Genomic DNA, 24355 nt, shown 5'->3' on the forward strand with positions numbered 1-24355 from the left:
ACTCTATGGATTTGGGGAGGAAATGCAAACAGAACATAAAATATTCATTAACTAAAAGATTACTTTGGATGAAATTTCTCTTAAGACTTCGCAATGTATGAGAAGAAATAGCCTGTAAAGAGTCTACCAAATGGGCAACTATCAGTAGTCCTGAGAATAGAAACAATTCTGTTCAAGCAAAGAAAAAAGCATGGCTCTGCTTTCCCTCCTTCCTATCCAAACAAAACCCTCATCATATGACCTACTTCTAAACAAGACAAGCCAGGTGCTGGTGGCTCATGCCTATTAATCCAAGCTGCATGGGAGGAGAGGTCTGAGAATCGTAGTTCAAAGCCAGTCTGGACAGGAGAGTCTGTGAGACTTTTATCTCCAATTAACCACCAAAAGGCTGGATGTAGAGCTCAAGTGGTAGAGCCCTATCTTGGTCACAAAAGCTCAGAGACAGCACCCAGGGCCTGTGTTCAAGCCCCAGGAACAGGGAAAAAAAAAAAAGACAAAATGAATAAGGAGTGTGGTGATTGTGATTTAAAGGATGAGTCCATGGCAACCATTCCACACTAAGCTTCTGTCTGCTTGACTGGCTTCATGCACCTTGAATAAAAGTGAAAAAGCACTGCCACCATCGACCAGTGGCCATAATGAGTATTTGAAGGACATAGCCAGAGAACTAACTGTAAGGACAGAGCAAGCAGGGGATAGAACAACGCCTGCCACAGTAAGTCAAAGGTGAGGAAGTGTGCATTGAAAGAAATGCCACAGGGCTGGGAAGATGGCTCAGTGGTAGAGCGCTTGCCTTACATGCATGAGGCCCTGGGTTCGATTCCTCAGCACCACATAAGCAAAAAGAAAAAAGCGGGAAGTGGCGCTGTGGCTCAAGTGGTAGAGCGCTAGCCTTGAGCTGAAGAGCTGAGGGACAGCGCCCAGGCCCAGAGTTCAGGCTCCACGACCGAACCACGCCCCCCCCCAAAAGAAATGCTATAGAAATCATGCCATTTTTAAGCTCACACATATTTCACTAATACTATGAAAACAAAACTTAAGAATTTAACACACTTCTGCTTGGTTATAAATTAATAGGCAAAGATTGGAAACTAGCTATATGGCTGGAATCACAATACAAACACATTATAGGGCATCATTACCTGCAAGAAAAGCATATTGCTTCTTATGTTTTTTAGGAAGAAAATATTTTAGAGAAGTATCTTTATTTCAGGGGAATGGGCAGGCTCAGGGAGATTTGGGATGAGTGGCTAGGAAAGTCTTGCTAATTTTCTCAGGTTGGCCTCAAATTCATATTCTTCCTGCCTTAGCCTCCCAAGTATGGGATTATAGATGTATTCTACTGTACCCAGCTTGGTTTGTTTTCTAATTACTTATATATTGTTAGTAAACTGACTTTTAATGCTATTAGCAGCACAAAATTCTCATCCACATACTATCAAAAATAGAATACTACTTGTTTATTTCTTGGGGGTAATTTAATTCAAAATCAAACTGTAAGTTGAGATTAATGGGAACTAAAGTATGAATTATTTATAAGACCTTAAACAATAAAAAGTATCTGTAACTTTCTTAATAGTCTTAACAAGACAGATACTCTAAAATATTCAGGAGCAAAATACTACAAGCCTGAGATTGAAATTACACTTATTTCTTTTACTTTGGCTAAAAAGTTTTCCAGAGATGACAACAATCTGTAGGATAACTTTGGTGAAGGGGATTTAAAACAGCCTAAGAGTCAAATCATATGAAAGAACTGTGACAAAATCATGTAAGTCAAATCTCTACATTTTTAAACATCTTCCATATACCGCACCTCATAATCACTTTCCAAAAACTCATGTAAGATCATTTCATAGATGAGTGGTTTCAGAACCGGATCTCCTCTGGGCAAATAAGGACTAATGGCCTAGGGGAAGAAAGATAAAAAGTTCCTTTAAAAAGTGCCACGACAAAACTGTTTCCAATCATGCAGAAAACATAAAAGCAGAATTTTCTTTGGGAAACTGTTAAGAAAAGATCCAAAAGAATTCTTATTTTCTAACAACAAATTACAATATATTTTCAAAAGTTTACACACACACACACAGATACCTACATGTATGTAAGTATACACCAATGAATAAAAAACAGCCAAGGCTAGCCTTTATTTTTCTTTTTCCTGATCAATGGATAAAAAATAGCCAAAGTCAGTGTCTATTTTTTTTTCTTACTGAAAATCTTCAGTAAGAGGAGACTGAGGGCCATGAAGGTTACAACAATTCAGTAATCAGAGCAGGGGTCATCTTTTCTCTCCTCAGTGACTTGCTGTATCCGTCTTCAACAGCTCAATTTTATCTTTTGAAATTAAGAAAAATACATCTGTGTCCTCAAATATTTCCAATGTTGTGTCCAAATTCTGCCTAATGATCCTCTCGTGCCTTACACGTCACCCACCGCTATGCCTGGTACTGGGGATGGGAGCTCACAGCTCCTGAGGGAAAACTTGCAGATCCTTAAGGAGATAATGGCAATAGGCTGTGGTGAGCAATGCCATAGGGCTAAATAACTGCTACAGAGGAGGATTCTATGGACCAAGGCCTGACTACTGGGCAAAGAAAGTAGAGGAAGGCACATGGCAGGAGCCACAGGAGCACACGAACACACATGTGTTCAGGGAGGCCCAAGGGGCCCAGACTTGCCAGAGGAGGTCACAGATGGGACAAGAGGCTAGGGAGGAAGGGATGTGAGACCATGGGAGGAATTCCAATTTTATCCTGTAGGTAGGAGTGAAGTAACAGCCAATAGAAGTCAGAGTCCGAATTTATATTCTGAACAGTGATCTCTGGACTAGGATTGTCCCTAGATTTCTCAGGAGATCTTGCAATGGCCCCCACAAGGGTGGGAGCAGTGGTTCCAAAGGGAATAGGAGGGGCCCATTGGGACTGATGTGCTAAAACTTTCAAAACTGGAGAGTAGGTAGCGAGAGTGACAAATTCTCATCAACAGCAGCGGCTCGGAGCTATTACACTGGGAGAATGAGCATACAGTATGTCATAAGCACAGGTTCACAGGAGAAGGACCAAATCTTGATAGAATATGGATTTACTCTGAGTTAGCAACATCTGCAGTCTATCTACAAGGAAAATTGAAGTCTGGGTCCTGAAGCCCAATGACTAGATAGTCTCTCAGCAGAAGCTGAGAGCAGAAGCTGAGGAGAGATGCTGAGAACGTTTATGTGGCATGTATAGGCGAAGCAATAACTGGGACTTTCAAAAAAGTACATATATAATCATGGCAGAATATTCAAAAGGCTCACATGCCTATTATATCACAAAAGTTTTGTTTTAAAAAAACATAGGTAAAAAGCTTTTTCAGCTTTTTGTTGGTACTGGTATTTGAACTCAGGGCCTCATGTTTGCTAGGCAGGTACTCTAACCAATATGCCATATCCCCAGCCTTTTATTGTTCAATTTTTTGGATAGGGTTTTGCCCAGGGCTAGCCTCTGACCATGATGTCCTCTTACTTATGTCTTCTTTGCATCTGAGATCATAGGAGCATGCCACTATACCTAGCTTTCTCATTAAAATGGGGTCTTGCTAATATTTTCCCTGGCCAGCCCCAAACTATGATCCTCACAGGTGTGCCCTGGGTGTTTATTTTATTGATTGATAGAAATGTTACATACTAAGGCAATTTATTCATTAGAGCTAGGCAGTCAAGTCTTGTCACTTGTCTTCTAGTAGGTAAATACTATCTGAATGTTGAAAACATGGCTAACAAATGTACTCTGCTTTACAGTAATTCTTCTATAAATTTGAAGAAGTCTTACATTTTACAATCTACTATATAGAAGTATTCTTATTTCCCAAAATCATTAGAATAAACATGAAAACTTTATCCACATACAATGAAAGCTGGAAACAACTAAGAAATCAAACATATCATGTAAGTAAAAATTACACAGATATTTATATTTTCTACAAAATATAAACTACTTCATATTCTGAAACAAATTATTCAAAGTTTACTTTTTCTTTCATGCTGTTACTCCTCAGTATAAAACTGCCTGCTACTAATTTTATTTCTATCTCAATAAACTACATGCAAAAATTACAAGTCAAACATAAAGCTGTGCGTACCTTAAGCTGTCCAATTTCTTTAAATTTATAAACTTCATATTCCCAGAGTGGTGCATTTTTCCCAAGAATTTTCTGGCATTTGCTGGCAGTAAAAACATCCCCGGGGGAAATGAAGTATATATGAAAAAAAAAAAAGAGAATAAATGGACATTTTCCACAGTGGTTAAGATTAACCTCTCTTTTTTGTTTTTTGTCTTGAGTTTTTTTGTTTTTGTTTTGTCGGGTGTGGGGCCTGAACTCTGGGCCTGGGCACTGTCCCCCAGCTCTTCAGCTCAAGACTAGTGCTCTACCACCTGAGCCACAGCACCACTGTGGATTTTTCTGCTTATGTGGTGCTGAGGAATCGAACTCAGGGCCTCATGCATGCAAGGCAAGTACTCTACCACTGAGCCACCTTCCCAGCCCAACCTCTCTGAGTTTTGACAAACTTCTATCTCCAGCACCAATGAATAAGAAGTACTAATCTCTTACTTTGGCTACTGAGGTTGACAGAAACAATGAAAATTAAACAAAGTATTTAACATAATGATGAGTCTTTTTTAGAAGACTACAATTAGGAGTTTTCCCCAATAACTTTCTTCTCCAGAGCATCTATTTCTGTAGAGCACTGCTGGTTTGGGGTCCTTCTTACCTGGAAGAAAACTTACCCTCTCTCAACTGTCAGTTCCTTCCTGAGTGGTTTTGAACATGGGCCACAAAGTCAACCCTCAGGAACTGTTCATGTAATTGAGTCAAACCTTATTTACGCCATGAAGGAACACACATTCTTTAAACTCCCTTGGGGAGAAGCAGTCCTGAGGTCTTTCAGGATACACACTGCAGTACCAGGGGCTCTCAGTGGACCACATGACCTCATTCTTATTTCCTGCCTAGCACAGACCCCTGAAACCCATGACTCGAGGGTCTGACTCTTCCATCCAACTGCTACCCTCTGGTTGGGAGGCCAATTCTCCTTGTTTGTTCTGGGACAGTATTTCCAGGTTGTGTATAATGCAAATAGCCCAAGAAATCCCAGGACACAATGTCTCCTTCCAGGCAAACGGCAAGTCTTACTACTGACCAGCACAATGAGGGCAATGAATTCTTCCAGAACAGCCCATTAGAAAAGATGTCCTACATTCAGGGTTCCTATCAGTAACACAAACCATGGCTAGGCAGGGCCAGTGGGACACTACTCGGCTATGAGAAGTAGGGACTGCAGGTCTGGGGTAAAAGGCTCATCTACTTGCTACTAGTTCTGGTTCAGGAGTGCTCTGGCCATATCAGCTCCTAAGATGTTCCTTAGGTCTAATCCCAGAGTCTTGTGTCATCTGCCAGAACCACAAAACTGGCACATTAACTTTTTACTTTATCAACAGGAATATTACACATACTTTCTCCTTGACACACCTCTCATTAAAACATCAGCTAAATCAATTCCCTTTGGGGAAAGTGGTTTGTGTGTGTGTGTGAATCTGTTTTGTGACTGGAACCATTAATACTAAAAAAAAAAAAAAATGTAGGGGCTGGGAAGGTGGCTCAGTGGTAGAGCGCTTGCCTTGCAAGCCTGAGGCCCTGGGTTCAATTCCTCAGCACCATATAAGCAAAAAGAAAAAAAGCCGGAAGTGGCGCTGTGGCTCAAGTGGTAGAGCGCTAGCCTTGAGCTGAAGAGCTGAGGGACAGCGCCCAGGCCCAGAGTTCAGGCCCCACAACCGGACCCCCCCCAAAAAAAAAAACAAAAAAAATGTAAGCTGCAATGAGTGTCCTCTTTTTATTCACATTAATATTAATAAATAATCATGGAAACATCGTTACCGTGCTGCTGTGTCATAGTCTCCTCTCTCTATCAAGTGATTTATATATGCCAAACCAATATCCTAGGGAAAAGCAAATGAAAGGATTTCATAATTCAGCTGGGAAACTGAGTCTCAGCTTCTTAGTGAGCTGTGACACTGGGGTCCTATCCTGTTAGTCTGAAACCTGTCCAGATGCCTGCTGCTTTACATAATTATGCTTGCTGTGTCTTCTAGCATATTTATTTAAATGTACTTGTACCTTAAAAAACAAATTTGGATATTCAGGTTTAAGAAAAGACACAGCATTGCTATTTTAAAGACTTCTAATCTGCTGCCCTCTTAAGATTTTCTGCAAAGGAAACTAAAAACATGGTCTAACACTTCCATGTTGTCACTGGATAAAAATTTCTATTTTTCAGGCTTGCATCTGGAAACCTCCTCTACCCCACGTCTGAAGATCTGTTGTAAGAAAAATATGCAATGATCAACTATTAGGTTAAGAAGAAATATGAAACATTAAACTAAATTCGTTTGGAAAAAACAAGCCATTCAGAGTTCCAAGTTCACAGATGAAAATGCTGGGCTGACGGCAAGGATGACCGCTTTTGAGCATTGCTGTGGATTCACTCACTCCTCTGGGTTCTGAGAGGATTTGGATGGCAGTGCTACTACTGTACAATGGGCGACAGTTCTTGCTGATCTCCCCAGATCCTTCTTACAAAGCATTATTTCCAGCATTTTCATGGATGCTTAAACTTGGCATACAAAACAAAGCTTGGGCTTTAACTTCTCTATGTACCAAAGGTATAGATGGAAGTTCCTCCTGGATGACAGAAATGGCAGGAGCCCATTTCTTCTTTGCACACCTGGTATGAAATGACATAGGACTACACAGAATTTAGTGTATGGGACAGTCTTGTTTCAAGAGTGGAGGGACATATTCACTGTTTATTACATTGTCTTCTGTAATTGCTATGTGGTAAGTCATACTTGATATCTGCAGGAACTTGAGATAAGGAAGGGTGTCTACACTATTTCTCTGAATACAGACCTTTGTAACCTGTTTCAAGGCCCATCCCGCCACCCCTCCCGCCTTGTGTAATCACTGTGTCCTCCACTTCATTCTCTGTGCACCTCGAGTGCCAGACCTCTTCTACCTCTTTTCCCTTAGCACAGGCAGGCCTAAGCATCTCCCTTACATGGCACTTGGCTACAGGCTTCACACTCTTCTACTCACAGCTCACCTGATGGTCTATATTCAACTCTATCATCACCTACTTACTTTTTTTATTCCCTCTAACACATTGAGAATAAAAATCTATCAACAGAAAACTCACTGGGTACATCCATATTACCAAGTTCGGTGTACCTGAGTAGCTGAAATTGCTTGGATTTTCTGACCTTACCTCAACCATGTCAGCTTTTAACTCTATACCCTGAATGCTCTCCTCTCCCAGGAAACAGCTTACCTCTGGCAGGTCCGAATCTGCTTTTTATGTCATCATTCCTGGAATGACAACATTCCTGACAGAAACACCCTCCCCCCCCATGTTGTCTGACTTATGCTCTAGCCCTGGGTGGGCTGATCCAAATTCAAGCCCTTGATTGATATATTTTTGTTAGCTGGTATTTTTTAGCTCTCTGGAATCGATTTTTTAAAATTCAAATTTCTTTCCACCAGGATGCCTCATGAGATCGTCTTCCCCATTCCCATACCTCTTCAGGACTTATCAGTTTCCACTTGACCACCAGATGCCCTCTCTCTCCACCTCAGCTGGCCTCTCTCTGGCCACATCTGCATCAGACTCCTTTTCTTTGTATTTTCAACGTGGAGTTTTACAGAGAAGTTCAAGATAGGGAAGGAGTAGGACGAAAGAGTTTGTGCTGCAACTCAGTTTCTAGCTTCTGTTTACAGACTAGGAAGCTGGCTCCATGTTCCCTGAGGGCCCCTCACACACAGCAGAAATTTCATGCCTGCTCTCCATCTGCACAGTCACTGCCACAGTTAGCAATGAAATGGGCTTTCTGCCACTGTATTTTTCCAGAACCCACAAGGTAATAAAAATGTATTTGATGTCCTAGGTTAGTCTCCATAACAAAATCAACTGAGTTTGTTATCACAGAGCCACCAAAGCAATCTAGTTTTAAGAAACCCCTCTTTCGATAAGTGTTGTGGTAATGTGATTTTTACCTATGATTTAAAGAAACTTCCATACGTATGACTGGCAAGTTCTGTATTTAAAGTTCATTTCACAAATATAGTTTCCAAATTATCTACAACTACCTCTTAGCAGGTGTAAAAAATTCTTGTTTACAAGCAGAAACTGATTCAATAAAGACACCTATTTTGACCTCATAGGTGAGAACATTAGTTTGAAGTAAGTTCCTCTGCAAAGAGAAGAGTCTGCACTTTCCAAATTACTTTCAGCCTCGTTATTACTTAGTAAAAGATAGCTTTAAATATTGAAACTACACACTTACCAGAATCTTATGTCTTTTAATGTTCCTTTGGCTAATTTCAGCTGCCATCAAGGCTTCCTACATGTATATGGACATGGTAAAACAAGCAGAGGAGAGAAAGAGAAAAGGGGAGAGATGGAGACAAAGTTAATGTAGTTATAAGCACCATGTTGATGGTACTTTTATTTTCTGGACTACATGAATGAAGCCTCTCTTCCTGTGGCTGCTGCTCAAAGCACTGGAAGTTTCAACACTGGTTCAAAAAGCTCCACTGAATTAAAATAGATGAAAGTATGTAAAATAAACACTTTTGCTTTTTTTTTTTGTTGGTTGTGGGGCTTGAACTCTGTGCTTGGGTGCTGTCCCTGCACTCAAGGCAAGCGCTCTACCACTTGAGCCACAGCACTACTTCCGGTTTTCTAGTTGCTTATTGGAGATAAGAGTTTCACAGCCTTTCCTGCCCAGGTTGGCTTTGAACCAAAATCCTCAGATCTCAGCCTCCTGAATAGCTAGGATTACAGGCATGAGCCACTGGCACCCGGCTCACTTTTGCTATTTCCATGTGAATTAATTTACACATTAGAATACTAGAATCACCTTTCATAGACAAATACAAATATGACAAAAGCTCATAGGCCAGATCCTATCCACTCCCTCCCTCTCCCACCAACCCTCCCCACTTAACTGTCAACCTCTTGTAGTCTTTTTGTTTTTAAATTTTTGACATAAACATCAGAAAGTTACTGGTTTCCTACATGTTTTTGGCTTGTGGCACTCTAATTCAACTATGTAAAGCTTATAATGTAAAGATCTTCCCACCACTGACAAAAAAAAAAAAGAGATCTTTCATGCAATTGTTTCTAACATATTTATAAGATTATGTCTTTGTTGCTTTGTATGTCCCTCCCCCATGGTATAACCCCTGCTTTCACTATATATGATGTTGGTATATGTGGAGGGGAAGGGAAAAAAACAAATCGTTAAAACAGGGATATAGGAGGACCCATTGCAACAATGAGATGTGGGGGGCCCGGGGGGGAGGGGGGATGCGAAGGGATGGGAAGGAGAAACAAAGGGGGAGGCTACAATGCTTGATAAGAAATGTACTCATAATCTTGCCCATGTAATTGTAACCCCTCTGTACAATATTTTCACAATAAAAAAATACATTTATTAAAAAAAAACTAGCCTCAAAAAAAAGCAAATAAAAAAGATCTTTTATCTTCTGTTATATCTAGGTCAATACTTGCAAGAATCTAAAGTGAAAACTACTTCATATTTCTTCTTTTCAAGAAGCCAGTCGATATGATCATCTTGGTCTCGTTCTTTGGCCACTACGACGTCTCTTGGACTCACAATGTAGAAGAGTGATTCTCCTTCAGAGTAAACTGGAGGGAGAGAAGAAAAGTCACTTGGGTGACTTGACATGACGAATGTGGCAATGCTTTCATGGGACCTGGTAAGCTTTCCTATTTCAGTGTAAGTGAAAATTATCTAACTTTGCAATCATGTATACTTGACTCTGCTGGAAGGAAAAAGAGGAAGATAGGGTAGAGAATGACAGAATATATTTCAGTGTCTTCAAATATATATAAGTGCAAAATTACCCAAAAAGGAAGGAAACAAGAGAGAAAGAATGGGGGAAAAAAAGGGAGATTAAGAGGAAAATACTATATAAAACTTAAAAAAAATAAGATACGTTTAAAATTCTGTTTAATACATTAATATTATGACTTCAGGTAAAAAATATAGTGTCCAGAATTTCCCATGTCTATTGCATATTGGAATTCATCTACTACATATAAACTTTATTTATGGCCATCTATATTACTGTTCTATTTTTACAGAACAATTACCTCACTTAGTGATAAATGTGTCCTTCTCATCAAGGTCATCTAAAGCATAAATGACAGCTATCTGAGCCCAGGGGACATGATCTGTCATTTCAGCATGCTACCTACAGTGCTAATATTGAGGGTTTCTCACCAAATTCAATTACAAAACCTGTTCTGAAGGGCTTTTAAGTGTGCAGCACAGTTTGCTCTGAATAAAGTACCAAAACTGTTGTGAACCAGTCACTTTTGCCAAGTCCAGATTTGCTCTCACATGTTTAACCAATTAGGGGCATCATATCAGAAATACCAAACACACAGAATATTTCTCCCTCACTACTTTGGCCAAAATAGCAACTCTAAATGTCCTGAAAACAAAAAAAGGACAATTATTTCTAAAATAAGGAAGAACCTCTAAAAAGGTTACTCGACAATTTCCCTCAATATATTTTACAATATATTGAAACAGAGATTCCTTGGCATGACTAAATAGCAACAATTCTCCTTTATTTCTGAGCAGTCTGAAATGAAGCTATTTACTTTATAAATATTCATCTAAGGCCTGGTGATTTGGTAGGGTTCCTCTCAGTTTTAAGTAGTTGGTTAGTAATAGACAGACAACTCTATCATCCCAAAGCAGCAAACCTTCTGGGGAAATAAAGTTGGAGGCAATATGACAATCAGAGTCATGAAGCTTGTCCTCAAGTTACATGCCACTTAAATAGTTCGGACAACAGAAAAGAATACCAAAGGAAATAGAGACTATTTCTCATCTCTGTCCTATCAGGGCATTTTTTTTTTGGGGGGGGTGGGGGAACTGTAGTATCTTTTTACTACAGTAGCCTTTGGCAAAAGCTGCTCAGGAAAGCTCTGCAAAATTTTTGGGCCTAGATATTGTGGTATGTAATTGAAGAGGCCTGTTCAGATATTCTCTAAGGTCTTTTCAGCACCTTCATTTCAATTCTGTCTTGCAAGGGCTGAGCACAAAGGAAAAGAGCATAAATCTAAGAAATCATAGGAGCCAGCTCTCTGATATGTCTCACCTAAATGGTAATCCCTGCATTCATTCTCCTGAAAGCCTCTGACAGTCAGAGCATCAGACGAGATCTCCTCACAGGTCTCAGAAAGTGGCTGAATGATGTCCAGTCTAGGCCTGGCACAGTACTCTCTTTCCTAGAGGGATATGGACAGAAGACTCATATTAGTTACATCATAATTTACATAGATGAACTCAAGTTATCACACCTGCTGGCATAGAGAAGACCTTCTAACAGCTGGTCCCCCAGCGCTGTCTTATAGGATCCTGTCATTTGGGCACTCCACCCCTCATTCAGTGTCAGGAGAATGGCAGCCCAATAGCAATCCAGAGAATTTTTTATACAAATACGTTTTATTTGAAATAAAAATGTTTATATAGCTTTCACTTAGAAACAAACTGTCACCTGACTGTATTATGGAGCAAAAACAAAGCACAAACATCCTCGGTATTGACAATTATTTGGAGACAGGTAGGAAGCCACTACTTAGTTTTTAAAAAACTGACCTTCCCTTAAGGCCTGGTAATAGAAGTATAAACAATGTAAATGAATCTACAATTACCAGTTGTCATATCTTATCTCTGTTACCTGAATATTCTGAGATCATAAACATACCCATCAATAAACCTGGGAAGGGTTGCTTATATCACAGTCACATGAGTTCTTGGCAGGCTGGATCAAGGAAGAGTAATTTGGAACAAGTTTTATATCTATTTAGAAGAAAACACTATATTCCCTTAAAATAACAGGTTACAGAAAGATACTGCCTCAAAGTTATGCTTTTTACTCTGATTCATTTTTAGTTTCTGTGATTTACACAGTTGTCTGTTTAATTTGCTTATATTACAATCCTGCCACAAAATCTTAAAGCCCACAATACCTATTATTTCTTCAAGATCTGTATTGTTTAAATTTCATACTCTAGCATATCCACAATATGTCAACAGTTCTTGTAGAGGAAACAAAAATATAAATGGGTAAAACTTCCCTAAAAATGTAGTTGTTTCTAACTACTTGGTACTTGAGAAGAAAACAATGCGAGAATGGAGGTGGGGAGGGGGGCGGGAAGCAAACATTCATGTGTTGGAAATGTGGTTCAAGTCTTCAGATTTAAAAACAAAATTCCCCAGGGAATCTGAGTATCAAGGAAATTTTAGAAAATTTCCTCTGCCCTGCCCTGAAATAGACCTGAAAAGTCCCCATTTAAACTTCTTGCAAACTGTATTTGTAAGATGTTATAGATGATGATCAAAGCAGTCAGAGGGAGAAGGATGAATGTGTCTTCCATTTAGCCAGTTTGTATTATAGCCTCTTTAGATGTTGGTGAATCAGTAAAAACTACTGAAGGTACCAGAAGTGCTGTGAAGAATAGGGGTTAAAAACAACAAAAAAACCTACTGACCATATTTTCTGTTTAAATCAGTAACAGGAATTCATGGCTAGGAAAATTTTCTAAACAGTAAAATGACTTCAGGATAGATCTCTCCATTAAATGTAGCAGGGGAAAAAAAGATTTACACTAGAAGATACAGTGATAATGGAGAACCACAAGGTAGGTTCAACAATATTCTATGAGGCTAGAAAATCAGTTAACTTTGAAAGCCCTAGAAAAATATTACTCGTTTATAAGTCACTTATTTATCATATTCCAACACTGAATCCTTTTCCTTCCACACACTGAAGAATCCTATAGCCAGCTTTTAAGCATTCTGCATTTCCTTGCCAATCTTGTAGCTGAGTATCTTGGTCCAGTCAATTCTGGTGCAGTTAACTGGAAGTTGCTGGTATAAGGCCTTGAATATGGTATGTGGCATTGTTTGATAGTTTTCATTAATTGCTGTGTGATACTCATTTTCTGTACTTTCTATAATTTTAACAAAGTCCTTGGCCGTTTGGACTTCATTAGAAATAGTTTCTGAATCTTGTACATCTTTATGACTAACCTACTGAACATTGCCATCTTCCTAATAGTGAGCTCAAATTTTAAGCTCATCCACTTGGGCTGTAGGTAGTGTGATTTGTGAACTTCTACTCTGATCTCCAACAACCATTCCAGAAGTTTTTAGGTTGAAACTGGTGGCTTTTCATACATGCAATTAAAGTCTGTTGTTCTGTTTTAACATAAACAGTACAGAAGCCATTGGAAAAATGATCTTTCAAATAGGCTCTGTCACAGGATTCTCTCCAAGATTTCAGACCTTCATCTTCTTCCTCTTTCCATAAGTGACAAACTTAAAGGAAATTTTGTTCCTTGTACCTAAAAGTCTATTACCCAGGTGCTCCATTATTAGGACCCGATCTTTATACCCTTCTCTCTTCACAGGTGTGAACTGATCCATGTGATACTAGGCAAATGCATGTGCTGTCCCTTCACTGAGGAGATTGTCATTATTAAGTAATAGCTGAACATCATTCAATACTACATTAAACTCTCCTAGGGGTGCATGGGTGATGAATTTAGCAGGTATGCATACATTCTCCTCATCCGACACCAGATCCTTGAAGTCGGGCCATCTTGGGCTGCCCAGAGAATTTTTATGTACCTCTTTTACTCAAATGTGAGGGACAGTAAAATAATGTCAGCCTGTGTCATTATCCACATCACTGCTAGTACATTTCCCAGGAATAGTGACAAGCCAGATTAAGAGTCACTCTGGCAGATGTCTGACGTCCCAACATGGCAGACAATGGTCACAGATGACTGTCAAACGTAAGAAATGTTGCTATTGTGTCTGTGAAATTCCATTTTTAATATTTGATTTTAGTTAGTTGAACTTTAAGCAGTCATACACAGCTGGTATGGACAGATTTGGACAGAAGCTGTAGATCAAGCCGGAAGGATGAGCCAACACCTGTTGAGGACCTGTGACAGTTCAACAAACCCAGCAGGTGATTATGTGCAAATTACTCTGGCTGAGTTCTTAAATGCTACTCTTCTTAATTTTAGAGATAAAGCAATTGATGATCGAAAAGTCAACTAAAAATAAGGTTGAATCAGAGTGTGGTAAGGCTGTGGAAACTGAGACTAATAGCAGACCTGGGATTTTCAGGTCAAGTCTATTCTATTTTCAAGTTCATGGTTTTTAACATTTGATATTATAGACCTAAGACTTACACTTGACTTCACTTATGCAAACTAATAACTCCTAAAGAACTTTGGTATTGGTATGGAGACAAAGAGGAGAGGAAAAAAACTGGGGAAAAAAATCTAGAACTTTATCTAGCTATCTTTGCATCTAATACATTGACCCAATTCTAAAAAAAAAACAGCAACTATAAAAGATTAGAGAAAAATAGTAAATATATAGCAAAATTTATCATAACATAGAGAAATGGGAAATTTCTCATCTTGTAAACAGAAAAAAATGGATAGGAAACTGCCAACATAAGACTATTTAAAGTGATCTGCTATAAAAATGAGTACAAAATCCAAATCAGAATAGTAGCGTAGAAAAAAAAAGTTCAAACAAAATAAAATTGGAATCACCTCATAAGACCCTATTAAAAACTGCTTCAGAGCTAGGAAGGAGCTGAGTGGTAGAGTGTGTGTACAGAGGCCCTGGATTTAGCACAGGGAAAAAAAAATTCTCCTTTGTATAGGTAAAGCAAGTTATCAATAATGTGACTTATCTCCTTTTCCAGCTCATGTTTCCAGAACTGGGTGAATATTTTCATAATTGTGAACTTCTCATGAATAGGAATTTGGTTTTGATGCTCTGTAATCAGCAGCACCTGGTTCTTAACATGTAGGTACTTTATCAATGAGGGAAAGCAAAAGAAAATGCTTAAAAAGGGAATGGCTTAGTAGTCAGAGTGTTAGCTAGATAGAAGAATACACAGTTACTAAACACAAACCTAATAGTAACAACAGAAACCACACATATTGAAACAACAAAGGCATCAATCATCACATTTCGTACATAACACTGGGTGACATAAACTAAATTTTAGTTCATGTAGTTAAACATCTTTTCAATATGCGAAAAGAGAAAGGGGAAAGAAGATGGCCCGAAGCTGACCTTATTACTCTTGGTAATTAATTTTATTAGTTTTTTTCTTTGACTTAAGAATCAAAAGTACTCTTGTTGTATCAAATGATATACATATACCAATACACATTTTAAGTCATCTCCAATACCCTGGCTTCCTCTTCTGGAAAGATTCCATTTCCTAATTTGTCCTATGAGGCTGAACTTTCTTTGGTTTGTATTCCTTTCCAATACTCTCTTTTATTAACAAAGGATTCCTTCCTTCTTTCCCCCACCCTGACCCCTGTACCCATCAGTTGTTTATTAGGCTTCTCCTTTTTCAATGTACTGCTTTTTCCCTATTTCTTTTGATCACATTTTCAATCTTCCCGCATTCCTCATCAAAAAGCATTGTACTTACTCCCTCAGGAGCCACTGCTTTTCTTTATTTTCAAAAAATAAATAAAATAATAATAAACTGATGTCCTGCAATAGGGCTAGAAGCCAACCCTATTGATTTTAGGAGGTCTGAGTGTTCACTTAAGTCTGCAGCATTTCATTGCCTAGCAACATGGGTACCCAGAGCTTTAGTTACTATAGTGATGGCTTCCTAATGCAAGTGCTCTCTCAGAGAAATGCTCCAGTGCAGTTACCACTTCAAAACAAGGGCTCCCAGGGATTCTCTCCCCATTTCACTCGTTGCCATTTGGAGAGGGGGGAAAAAAAAGGAAGATAAAACAAGGAGAGCACACTTGTCTACTTACTATAAAGGGTTAGAGAATCAATTGCAATTACTTTTATATACAGCATCCAAGAGGAAGCAAGCCCTTTATAATAAGCTCTCTGTGTCTGTGCCTTGAAGCTGCCCCTATACCCTTCCCAGTAGGACCCCTGGACTCTAGCAATGAAACGAGCTGGGAAGAGGTTGCCCCAGGCTTCAAAGGGATACTGGGTGTGGATGACCCTCCATACATCTGAATTGTAAACTTCTTTCCAATGTCACTACAGCAAAATTTAATCGTCTGATGCTTTCTACTAGCCACACATTTCACTGGGCTATCATCTGCGTTGATGGCTGAGAGTTAGCAACAACCCCTTTTGAAGCAATCATCAAGCCACTGGGAAGTAAACAGAAGTGCCTGGACCACAAGAAATAATGAACTGCCCTTTCCATGTTCCCTCTGACCACAGGGACCCCAGCTGTTGTAGCCGATCACTGCTGTCATTTCTGCTAATGCACAGTGTCAGATTAGTTTCTTTGCCTTTCAGCAAGAGGAATCCTTCATTCCTTTGGACTAAAAGACTGAGAGGCCAGTGGAAAAAAAAGTGGGGGTGGGGGAAGGAGGGCGGCTATCTTCCTTGTTCAGCTAAAGGAACACAGGCAGGCAATGAGTAGATCTTCTGAAGGCAAGTATGTTAGGTTTATAGGACAATCCATGCCAGTCCTATTTTATAGGTCAAAAAGTGTCGTTCAGATTATAGCAGACTCCCCTGAAGCAGTTTAACACTGAGTCTAACACTAGAAAGTGAACCACACCTGCCTTAATATTTGGGGAGAAAATAATTACCGTTTTTTCTGCAAGTTCCTTGACATAGGAGAGTACAACAAGCTGGTCACAGAGAGGTGCAAGCCCACTAATGTAGAATTCTGTTTCAAACTGAGACACTGCAAGCAAAGGGAAAGGAGAGTCACAATTAAAAGGAGCAAAAAACACAAGCAACCAGAAATCTACATCAACTGGGCATGCTAGATGGATCCATTTTAAAAGGTGATGGAGAGGTCAATCACTGATTTGACGATCACACCCTGTATACTGGCACTGAATTAACACACTGTACCCCATCAGTGCTGTGCTGTGTCACAATTAAAAGACTGCTAACATCAAGGAGGTGTAGTCACATGCCTACTACATTTCACAGTAATCAATATAGGAAACTCAGGTAAGATATGATCATCTAAACTCAACTTGGCACTCATGACGTAGCAAGGATGAGGAACATCTCAGGCAGATGACAGCACACTGCTTAAATAAAAGAGATGGTTATGGATCTGCTAGGTCCAGGGTCCAAGACAGAAAGTTACACTTTACGTCATAAATATAAAACTACATGGGTGCATCAACTAAACATAGATCAAATACTGAAACACAGCAAGCAAGGGGTTATTATTTTTTAAATAGATGAAGAGAATCACAATCTAAGTTTGATCCCTTTTTCCTAGGAACAGATTGGTGAGCTATCCAAGGCAAGCCTATTCTAGGGATTCTCTAACAATTTGGAGGAGAAATAATAAAAGGCCACCAACCTCAGAATAAGCCAAGCAAAAATATAAGAGCTACTGCTCTCTATCAGTCACTTCTCTGAACCAAAATTAAAATGGTCACAGCATTTCCCTCTTGTATGGCTGTTCAAAGATCAGGTCAACAGGCACTGCACAGGTTAAGGACTCTGGGTTCTAGAGAATTTCTCCTGCAGTCTGGATCTGAATGCCTGGAACAAGGCTCTGTCCTTGTCTAGGTTCCCCTGGCTATGAAGCAGGGTCAGGGAGAGTGAGAATCAGGGAATGCTGGGAAAGAACTGTATGGCCCCAATTATGAGCAGCAGCTTTGAAAAACAGGTGTCCTTGAGCTCAAGTACTGCCTTCCTTGCTTAGCACTTGCAAAGGTTATCTGACCCGCCCTGGACATCAGCTGCTGCACCTGTAGGATGGGAGAGGAGCCCTTACCCACACGGGTATTGTGAAGATCTAATGATACTCTGTAAGATATTTAGCATTGTGCTCAGGGGTGCAAGGAGCAAAATGCACTTGTTACTTCTGATCTAGATTGATCTCTCCTCTTCCATCTTCCCTCCCTCCATCCCTTTCCTTCCTCCTTCCCTCCCTTCCTTTGCCAGTCCTACGGCTCAAACTCTGGGCTTGGGCACTGTCCCTGGGCTCCTTTTTTGCTCAAGGCCAGGGCTCCACCACTTGAGCCACAGTGCCACTTGCAGCTTTTTTTTTTTCTCCCATGACTAACTGGAGATAAGAGTTGCACAAACTTTCTTGCCCAGGCTATCTTAGAACCACCATCCTCAGATCTCAGCCTCCTGAGTAGATGATTATAGGCATAAGCCACTGGTGCCTAGCAAGTTCCAGATTTCTAAACCTACTTTCTATGAAGAAAATTTATAAATCTCATTTCCAACACAAACCATCTAAGGTTCTAGCACCATGTGGCCAAGTTTTATATCCTGCCCAATAGGAGGAAGAATGAAGACTGAACATATATGGAAAATTATTTGCTATAAAATGCTTTACTTTTCTATGTCTAAAATATTTTCATAACTGAAATACTAACCAAGTAATAGATTTTAGAGAGCAAGCTGAACTGTAGCAGCAGAGAAGCTATACATAGTTAGAACCTGAAATAAAATCACCTTGACTGAGGCCAACACCAGATATAGTCCCTTCTGATGGGAGCTTAAGATGGAAATACATGACACTCATGTATTCAACACATAGTGATTGAATGGGGATGAAGGGAGATACTTAGATCTAAGAGAATTTCTCCCGCACCAAGGTTCCATTACCTGATCACTGTATTCCCAGTGTCAGTCAAGAGGCTGAAAACAGTGACTTGATGAATTCTAGATTCTTTGGCTTCTGTGTCCTTCTATATAGATTCCTATGTAGTTACCTCAATTAAAAGACTTAAATTCAAAATGCACTGTATTCTTAAATTGCTTTGTTAAATGGCAATGCCTCAACTACTAACAGATAATAAATACGTTTTAAAAGGTAAAAATCTCCCACATGAAGTGAAAACAAAGAAGTCAATGATTAATTCCTTGCATGTAAGTCATCCATGCTGGGAACTGGGAATGTGACTTAGTGGTAGAATGCCTAGCATGCATGAAGCCCTGGATTCCATTCTTTGGTATCACATAAACAGAAAAAGCTGGAAGTAGCGCTGTGGCTCTAGTGGCAGAGTACTATCCTTGAGCAAAAGAAGCTTAGGAACAGTGCCCAGGCCCTGAGTTCAAGCCCCAGGTCTGGCAAAAAGAAAAAAGAAAAAAAAAAGTCACCTGTGCTGGTGACAGACAACTAGAAAATGACACAAATACTGGCTTCATTACCAACAATGTGACTCCAACTGTAATTCCATAGAGACCCTGAAAGACTGCGATGGAAAGTTCCAGGTTAGGAAGTCTTGAGCAAATTACAAGCTATCCAAGTGAGGTTAAAGGAGATATACAGGTATGGACCTTGAGACCTACTATCACACTAGCAATGTGATCCAGGAGAGAAGAGGTATTATCTAAAACCCAATGTACCTAGACTTTAAATCCCTATGTACAGAGAATCACTTCAGGGTAGGTGACCAGCCAGGAGGCTTATTCTTTATTATCATCATTACTTTTCATTCACCAGTATCAGTATCCAAATGACAGGAATAGCTTTAGTCTTACTCTTGTGATTTGTAAGGAAGAATGAAAACGTCTCTAAGGAATGTACAGCTACACATATTTCTTCAATCTCAATGCTACTTTCAGTTCATTTATTAAAGGACAGTGGCTTACAATGTATAATCCAGACCTCTTACTACTATTCCTTTCCTCCATCCTACTCAAGAACTCTTACCAAAACCTCTGCTGTGAAAATGGTTTACACTGTTAAAAAGATTCCAATTCGGGGCTGGGAAGGTGGCTCAGTGGTAGAGCGCTTGCCTTGCATGCATAAGGCCCTGGGTTCGATTCCCCAGCACCACATAAGCAAAAGAAAAAAAGCCGGAAGTGGCACTGTGGCTCAAGTGGTAGAGCGCTAACCTTGAGCTGAAGAGCTGAGGGACAGCGCCCAGGCCCAGAGTCCAGGCCCCACGACCGGACACGCCCCCCCCCAAAAAAGATTCTGATTGAAGGGGGTAGGAGAGGAATGGTACTTAACCTCTGACCACACTAGTAAAGTGTCAGTAATGTGATACTATTAGTACCCACACATAGTCTCTTTCACATAAATTATAAGTACAAATGGACTCCACTTAGATAACATAATGTAAGGCTCAGGAAGGGCCAAGAGTTTCCGTAGGGTATATAATGAGCAGTCATGATATTGAGATGAATGTCTGCAAGCGGTAATACCTACCAGACTGAGTAAGCACCTCACGGTGCTAAGCACTAAGTGAGGCACATAACTTTGTCATGTCTAATTCTCATCTCCACCTAAAACATGGGAAAATATCAGGAAGGTTAAGTGACCTTATCTAGATACCACAAATCCAGCAAATAACTTTGCTTCCCTGGAAGCATTCTGGTTGTTCTGCAAAGGTGGGGTCATCTGCTTTAACAGTGTGGTAATAATATCATGGTCACCTCCCTCTAGAGAGGAAGAAGATTAGAGCCTGCATGTGAAAGGCATACTGTGAGCCTGAAGCAGAGGAGGCACACAGCACACAGTGCACAGCACACACCAAAAATGTGTGCAGTTAAGTACCAGCTAGAGAGGAGACAATGCAACATTCTTATACTTCACTGGTAATTTTATATTTTTAAAAATCTAGGTGTTTTTTTTTTTAAAAACCGATCTATATTGTAAGTATTACTCTTTGGGATCCTAGGTATTGAGATGTGAAGAGTTCTTTTTTCCCCCCTTGGAAGGCAAGAGAATGACAGGAAAGAAGAGAGATACTGAAACAACGACCTTTGTCTTCTTTATCATCTGATCCCTTGGCCTGTTTTGTCTATACTGATAAATCTGAAATACACAGACACAGACACACAGACATCCCTCTCTAAAGGAAAACATACACACATCATTGAAACGTTTACTAGCTCCTAAAAACCAATATATGTTGGTAGTATGAGCTTACAAGACCTTTTAAAAACTGATGGTTTCCTTCACTTAATATGATTGTTCCAGGTCTTTCCATTTTCTTACAAATGGGGTGATGCCATTCTTTTTGTTGGAAGCATAGAATTCCATTGTGTATATATACTACATTTTCTTTATCCATTCACCTACTGAGGGGCATCTGGGTTGGTTCCATATTTTAGCTATGGTAAATAATTCTGTAATCAATATGGTTGTGCTGGTAGCTTTAGTATGGCCTTGTTTGTGGTCATTTGGGAAATGCCCAAGAGTGTGATTGCTGGGTCATAGGGAAGCTCCATGTTTAGTCTTTTGAGGAACCTCTATACTGCTTTCCAAAGTGGTTGAACAAGTTTACACTCCCACCAACAGCGTAGTAGGTTCCCTTTTGGCCACACCCCCTGCAGCATCTGTTGTTATTAGATTTCTTGATAATGGCCATTCTAACTGGGGTGAGGTAGAATCTCAATGTTGTTTTGATTTGCATTTCTTTTATGGCCAGAGAGGTTGAGTATTTCTTTATGTGTCTATTGGCCTTTTTTTTTTTTTTATTGTGAAAATACTGTACAGAGGGCTATTGGCCATTCTTATTTCCTCTTCAGAGAAGCCTCACTTTAAGCCCACTTGTTAATGGGGTGGTTTGTTTTTTTTTAGGATTTGTTTTTGGGGATTTAATTTTTGAGTTCTAAGTATATTTTAGATATGAGGCCCTTGTCTGTTATATGGCTAGTGAGGATCTTCTCCCAATCTGTGGCCTTTCTATTTATCTTGCTAGCTATGTCCTTTGCCATGCAGAAGCCAGAAAATAATCATATAAAGTGAAAAGTAAGTCAGACACAAAGAAACATAGGCTCCATGCTTGCCCTCATTTGTAATAATTAGTACATATCTAGGATAGTCCTAGCAGAGACTCACAATAGCTCAATAACTATGTACATATGACCATTTAAGATGATGCTAAGCGAAATGAACTCCAAGATATGGAAATGAGGTTTTTCTTTGTTGTTGTTTTTAATGTACTATGGAAAGTTATTTCTTTTTTTTTAAATCTTTTTCCTTTGGTTTATCCCCTGTTGTCACTATATTTGATTTTGGTACCCTGTGTCTTGTATATATGTTTATTTGAGAAAGGGAAGGGGAACAACAAAATGGTGACACGAAGGACCAAGGGTAAACCAATGCAACAGTGATACTCACAAGACAAGATGCTGGAAAGTGGGAGAAAAACAAGGGAGGGAGTAACAATTTTTGACAAGAAATGTACTCATTACCTTATGTATGCAACTGTAACCCCTCTGTACATCACTTTGACAATAAAATTAAATTATAAAGAAAAAAGAAAAAAATGAGAACTGATTTCAACTACTTTATGAGGATGAGCTACCTAAAAGTTGAATTAAAAAGGGCTTCTTTAAATAATTAAGATTTTCACTAGAGAATTTCAGAAGGAACCTGTACACCATGTGCCAAAAATATTATAAAGGAATGTATGAGAGATTTCAATAAAGTGACTATTATTCATGGAAAAACCCTGATGGTTTCACTTAATGGTACTGTATTTGCAATATAAAATGTTTTTTAAATATGATTTGGTAGAGGAAATTAATGTGATCAAAATACAGAATAATACGTATACATGGAACTATCACAATGAACCTCCTTTGTACAATACACACCTACAAAAATTATTATTTTTTTTTGGGGGGGGGGGGAGTCTGGTTGTGGGGCCTGAACTCTGGGACTGGGCACTGTCCCTCAGCTCTTCAGCTCAAGGCTAGCGCTCTACCACTTGAACCACAGTGCCACTTCCGGCTTTTTTCTTTTGCTTATGTGGTGCTGGGGAATCGAACCCAGGGCCTCAGGCATGCAAGGCAAGCGCTCTACCACTGAGCCACCTTCCCAGCCCCTACAAAAATTATTAAAAAAGAAAACTTTAACATTAATCTTGACTCTTCAAGATAAAACAGCACAGATTTAAATACTGTAATTATACTGGTCATGAGGCTAGTGTAGAGCTTTGCCTTGTTACAATGATGCATCAAATTTATATTTACCATCCATATCCCAAATGTGCAAATCTATTTTATAGTCAGCTTACAGTATGCCAAAACTTTTTTATTTTCCACAAGAGGAATGATACATTATCTTTGGTAAACTTCTCCTAATAGTTGTTTCCCAAAGTTACTGAGTCATTCAATAAAGTACCTACTACATGACAAACATTATGTTAGACCCTGGTGATATGAATAGTAAGCGTAAACAGATCCACTCTGTGCTTGCAATGAAGTGACAATCTGGTGGAAAACTCAGAAATGTACAAATGACCACTGGATTGCTGTATGGCCATGGGGAGATACAGTGCTTTCTGTGCCTAAATGAAGGGCTTGGCCCAGGCAGGAAGATCCAATGGGATTCCGCAGGAAAATAATACTTAAGAGTTAGTGAGGTAAAAAGGAGGAGAATGTTCTAGGCAGAAGGGAAGGAGGAATCTGGGTGGGTGGAGAAGAGTAAATGTGGCCGAAGTGTACAGCCCAAGGAGAAGCCTGGTGGTAGTAATAGACAAAGGAAGCCACCTCAGAGCCCAGTGGTCCACACAAAGGACATTGTCCCCTTCATCTCAGACCAATGGGATAGGCTGAAGGATGAGGCCACGATCTGATTTGTGTTTGGCGGTAGTGGGGAATCATTCACGGTGTGTATGGGGGGGGGGGCAGGAGATGACTAATCAGGAGGTGGCTGCAGTGGCCCAGGACAACACTGATGAAGATGAGTATTTCAAATGCTTAGTTGATGGTACTTTGTCAAAGAAATACATTAATTCTCACCTCTCATGATGACTCTATGACACAGTCACTCTTTCTCACGTTGTATAAAGGAAAATGTTACTGCATAAAGAAATCTGTCTCAGGGCTGAGAAGGTGGCTCAGTGGTAGAGCGCTTGCCTTGCATGCCCAAGGCCCTGGGTTCATTTCCTCAGCATCACATAAGCAAAAAGAGAAAAGCCAGAAGTGGCACTGTGGCTCAAGTGGTAGAGCGCTAGCCTTGAGCTGAAGAGCTGAGGGACAGAGCCCAGGCCCAGAGTTCAGGCCCCACGACCGGACCAAAAAAAAAAAAAAAAAAAAAGGAATCTGTCTCTAAAGTCCAGATGATTAATAACAAAACCAGAACCTAAACTCATAGTTACTTGACTTCAAAGACAACTACAAAATTCAAGTCTGGGGGGGGAGGGGGGAGGCTGGGAAGGGATGTGAAGGGTAAACAAAGGAGGAGGCTGCAATGCTTGGTAAGAAATGTACGCATTATCCTGCCCATGTAA

At 39.8% G+C, this 24355-nt stretch overlaps 1 protein-coding gene and 1 pseudogene across 1 annotated transcript in view; both read right to left on the reverse strand.

The window, feature by feature from the left end:
- Nucleotides 1-24355, reverse strand: part of Vps41 (vacuolar protein sorting 41 homolog (S. cerevisiae)) — a 126723-nt gene that overhangs the window by 23892 nt on the left and 78476 nt on the right. Inside the window, exons 9-16 of the mRNA XM_013033002.1 lie at nucleotides 17869-17893; nucleotides 16763-16860; nucleotides 11233-11362; nucleotides 9630-9745; nucleotides 8379-8435; nucleotides 5917-5978; nucleotides 4123-4204; nucleotides 1817-1909 (exon numbers count right to left, since the gene is read on the reverse strand). Coding sequence (XP_012888456.1) covers nucleotides 1817-1909; nucleotides 4123-4204; nucleotides 5917-5978; nucleotides 8379-8435; nucleotides 9630-9745; nucleotides 11233-11362; nucleotides 16763-16860; nucleotides 17869-17893 — 663 coding nt within the window. The remainder of the gene's footprint in view (nucleotides 1-1816; nucleotides 1910-4122; nucleotides 4205-5916; nucleotides 5979-8378; nucleotides 8436-9629; nucleotides 9746-11232; nucleotides 11363-16762; nucleotides 16861-17868; nucleotides 17894-24355) is intronic.
- Nucleotides 12927-16420, reverse strand: LOC105998314 (annotated as a pseudogene).

The sequence above is a fragment of the Dipodomys ordii genome, unplaced genomic scaffold (genome assembly GCF_000151885.1).
Source record: "Dipodomys ordii isolate 6190 unplaced genomic scaffold, Dord_2.0 Scaffold161, whole genome shotgun sequence".
NCBI classification, from domain to species: domain Eukaryota; kingdom Metazoa; phylum Chordata; class Mammalia; order Rodentia; family Heteromyidae; genus Dipodomys; species Dipodomys ordii.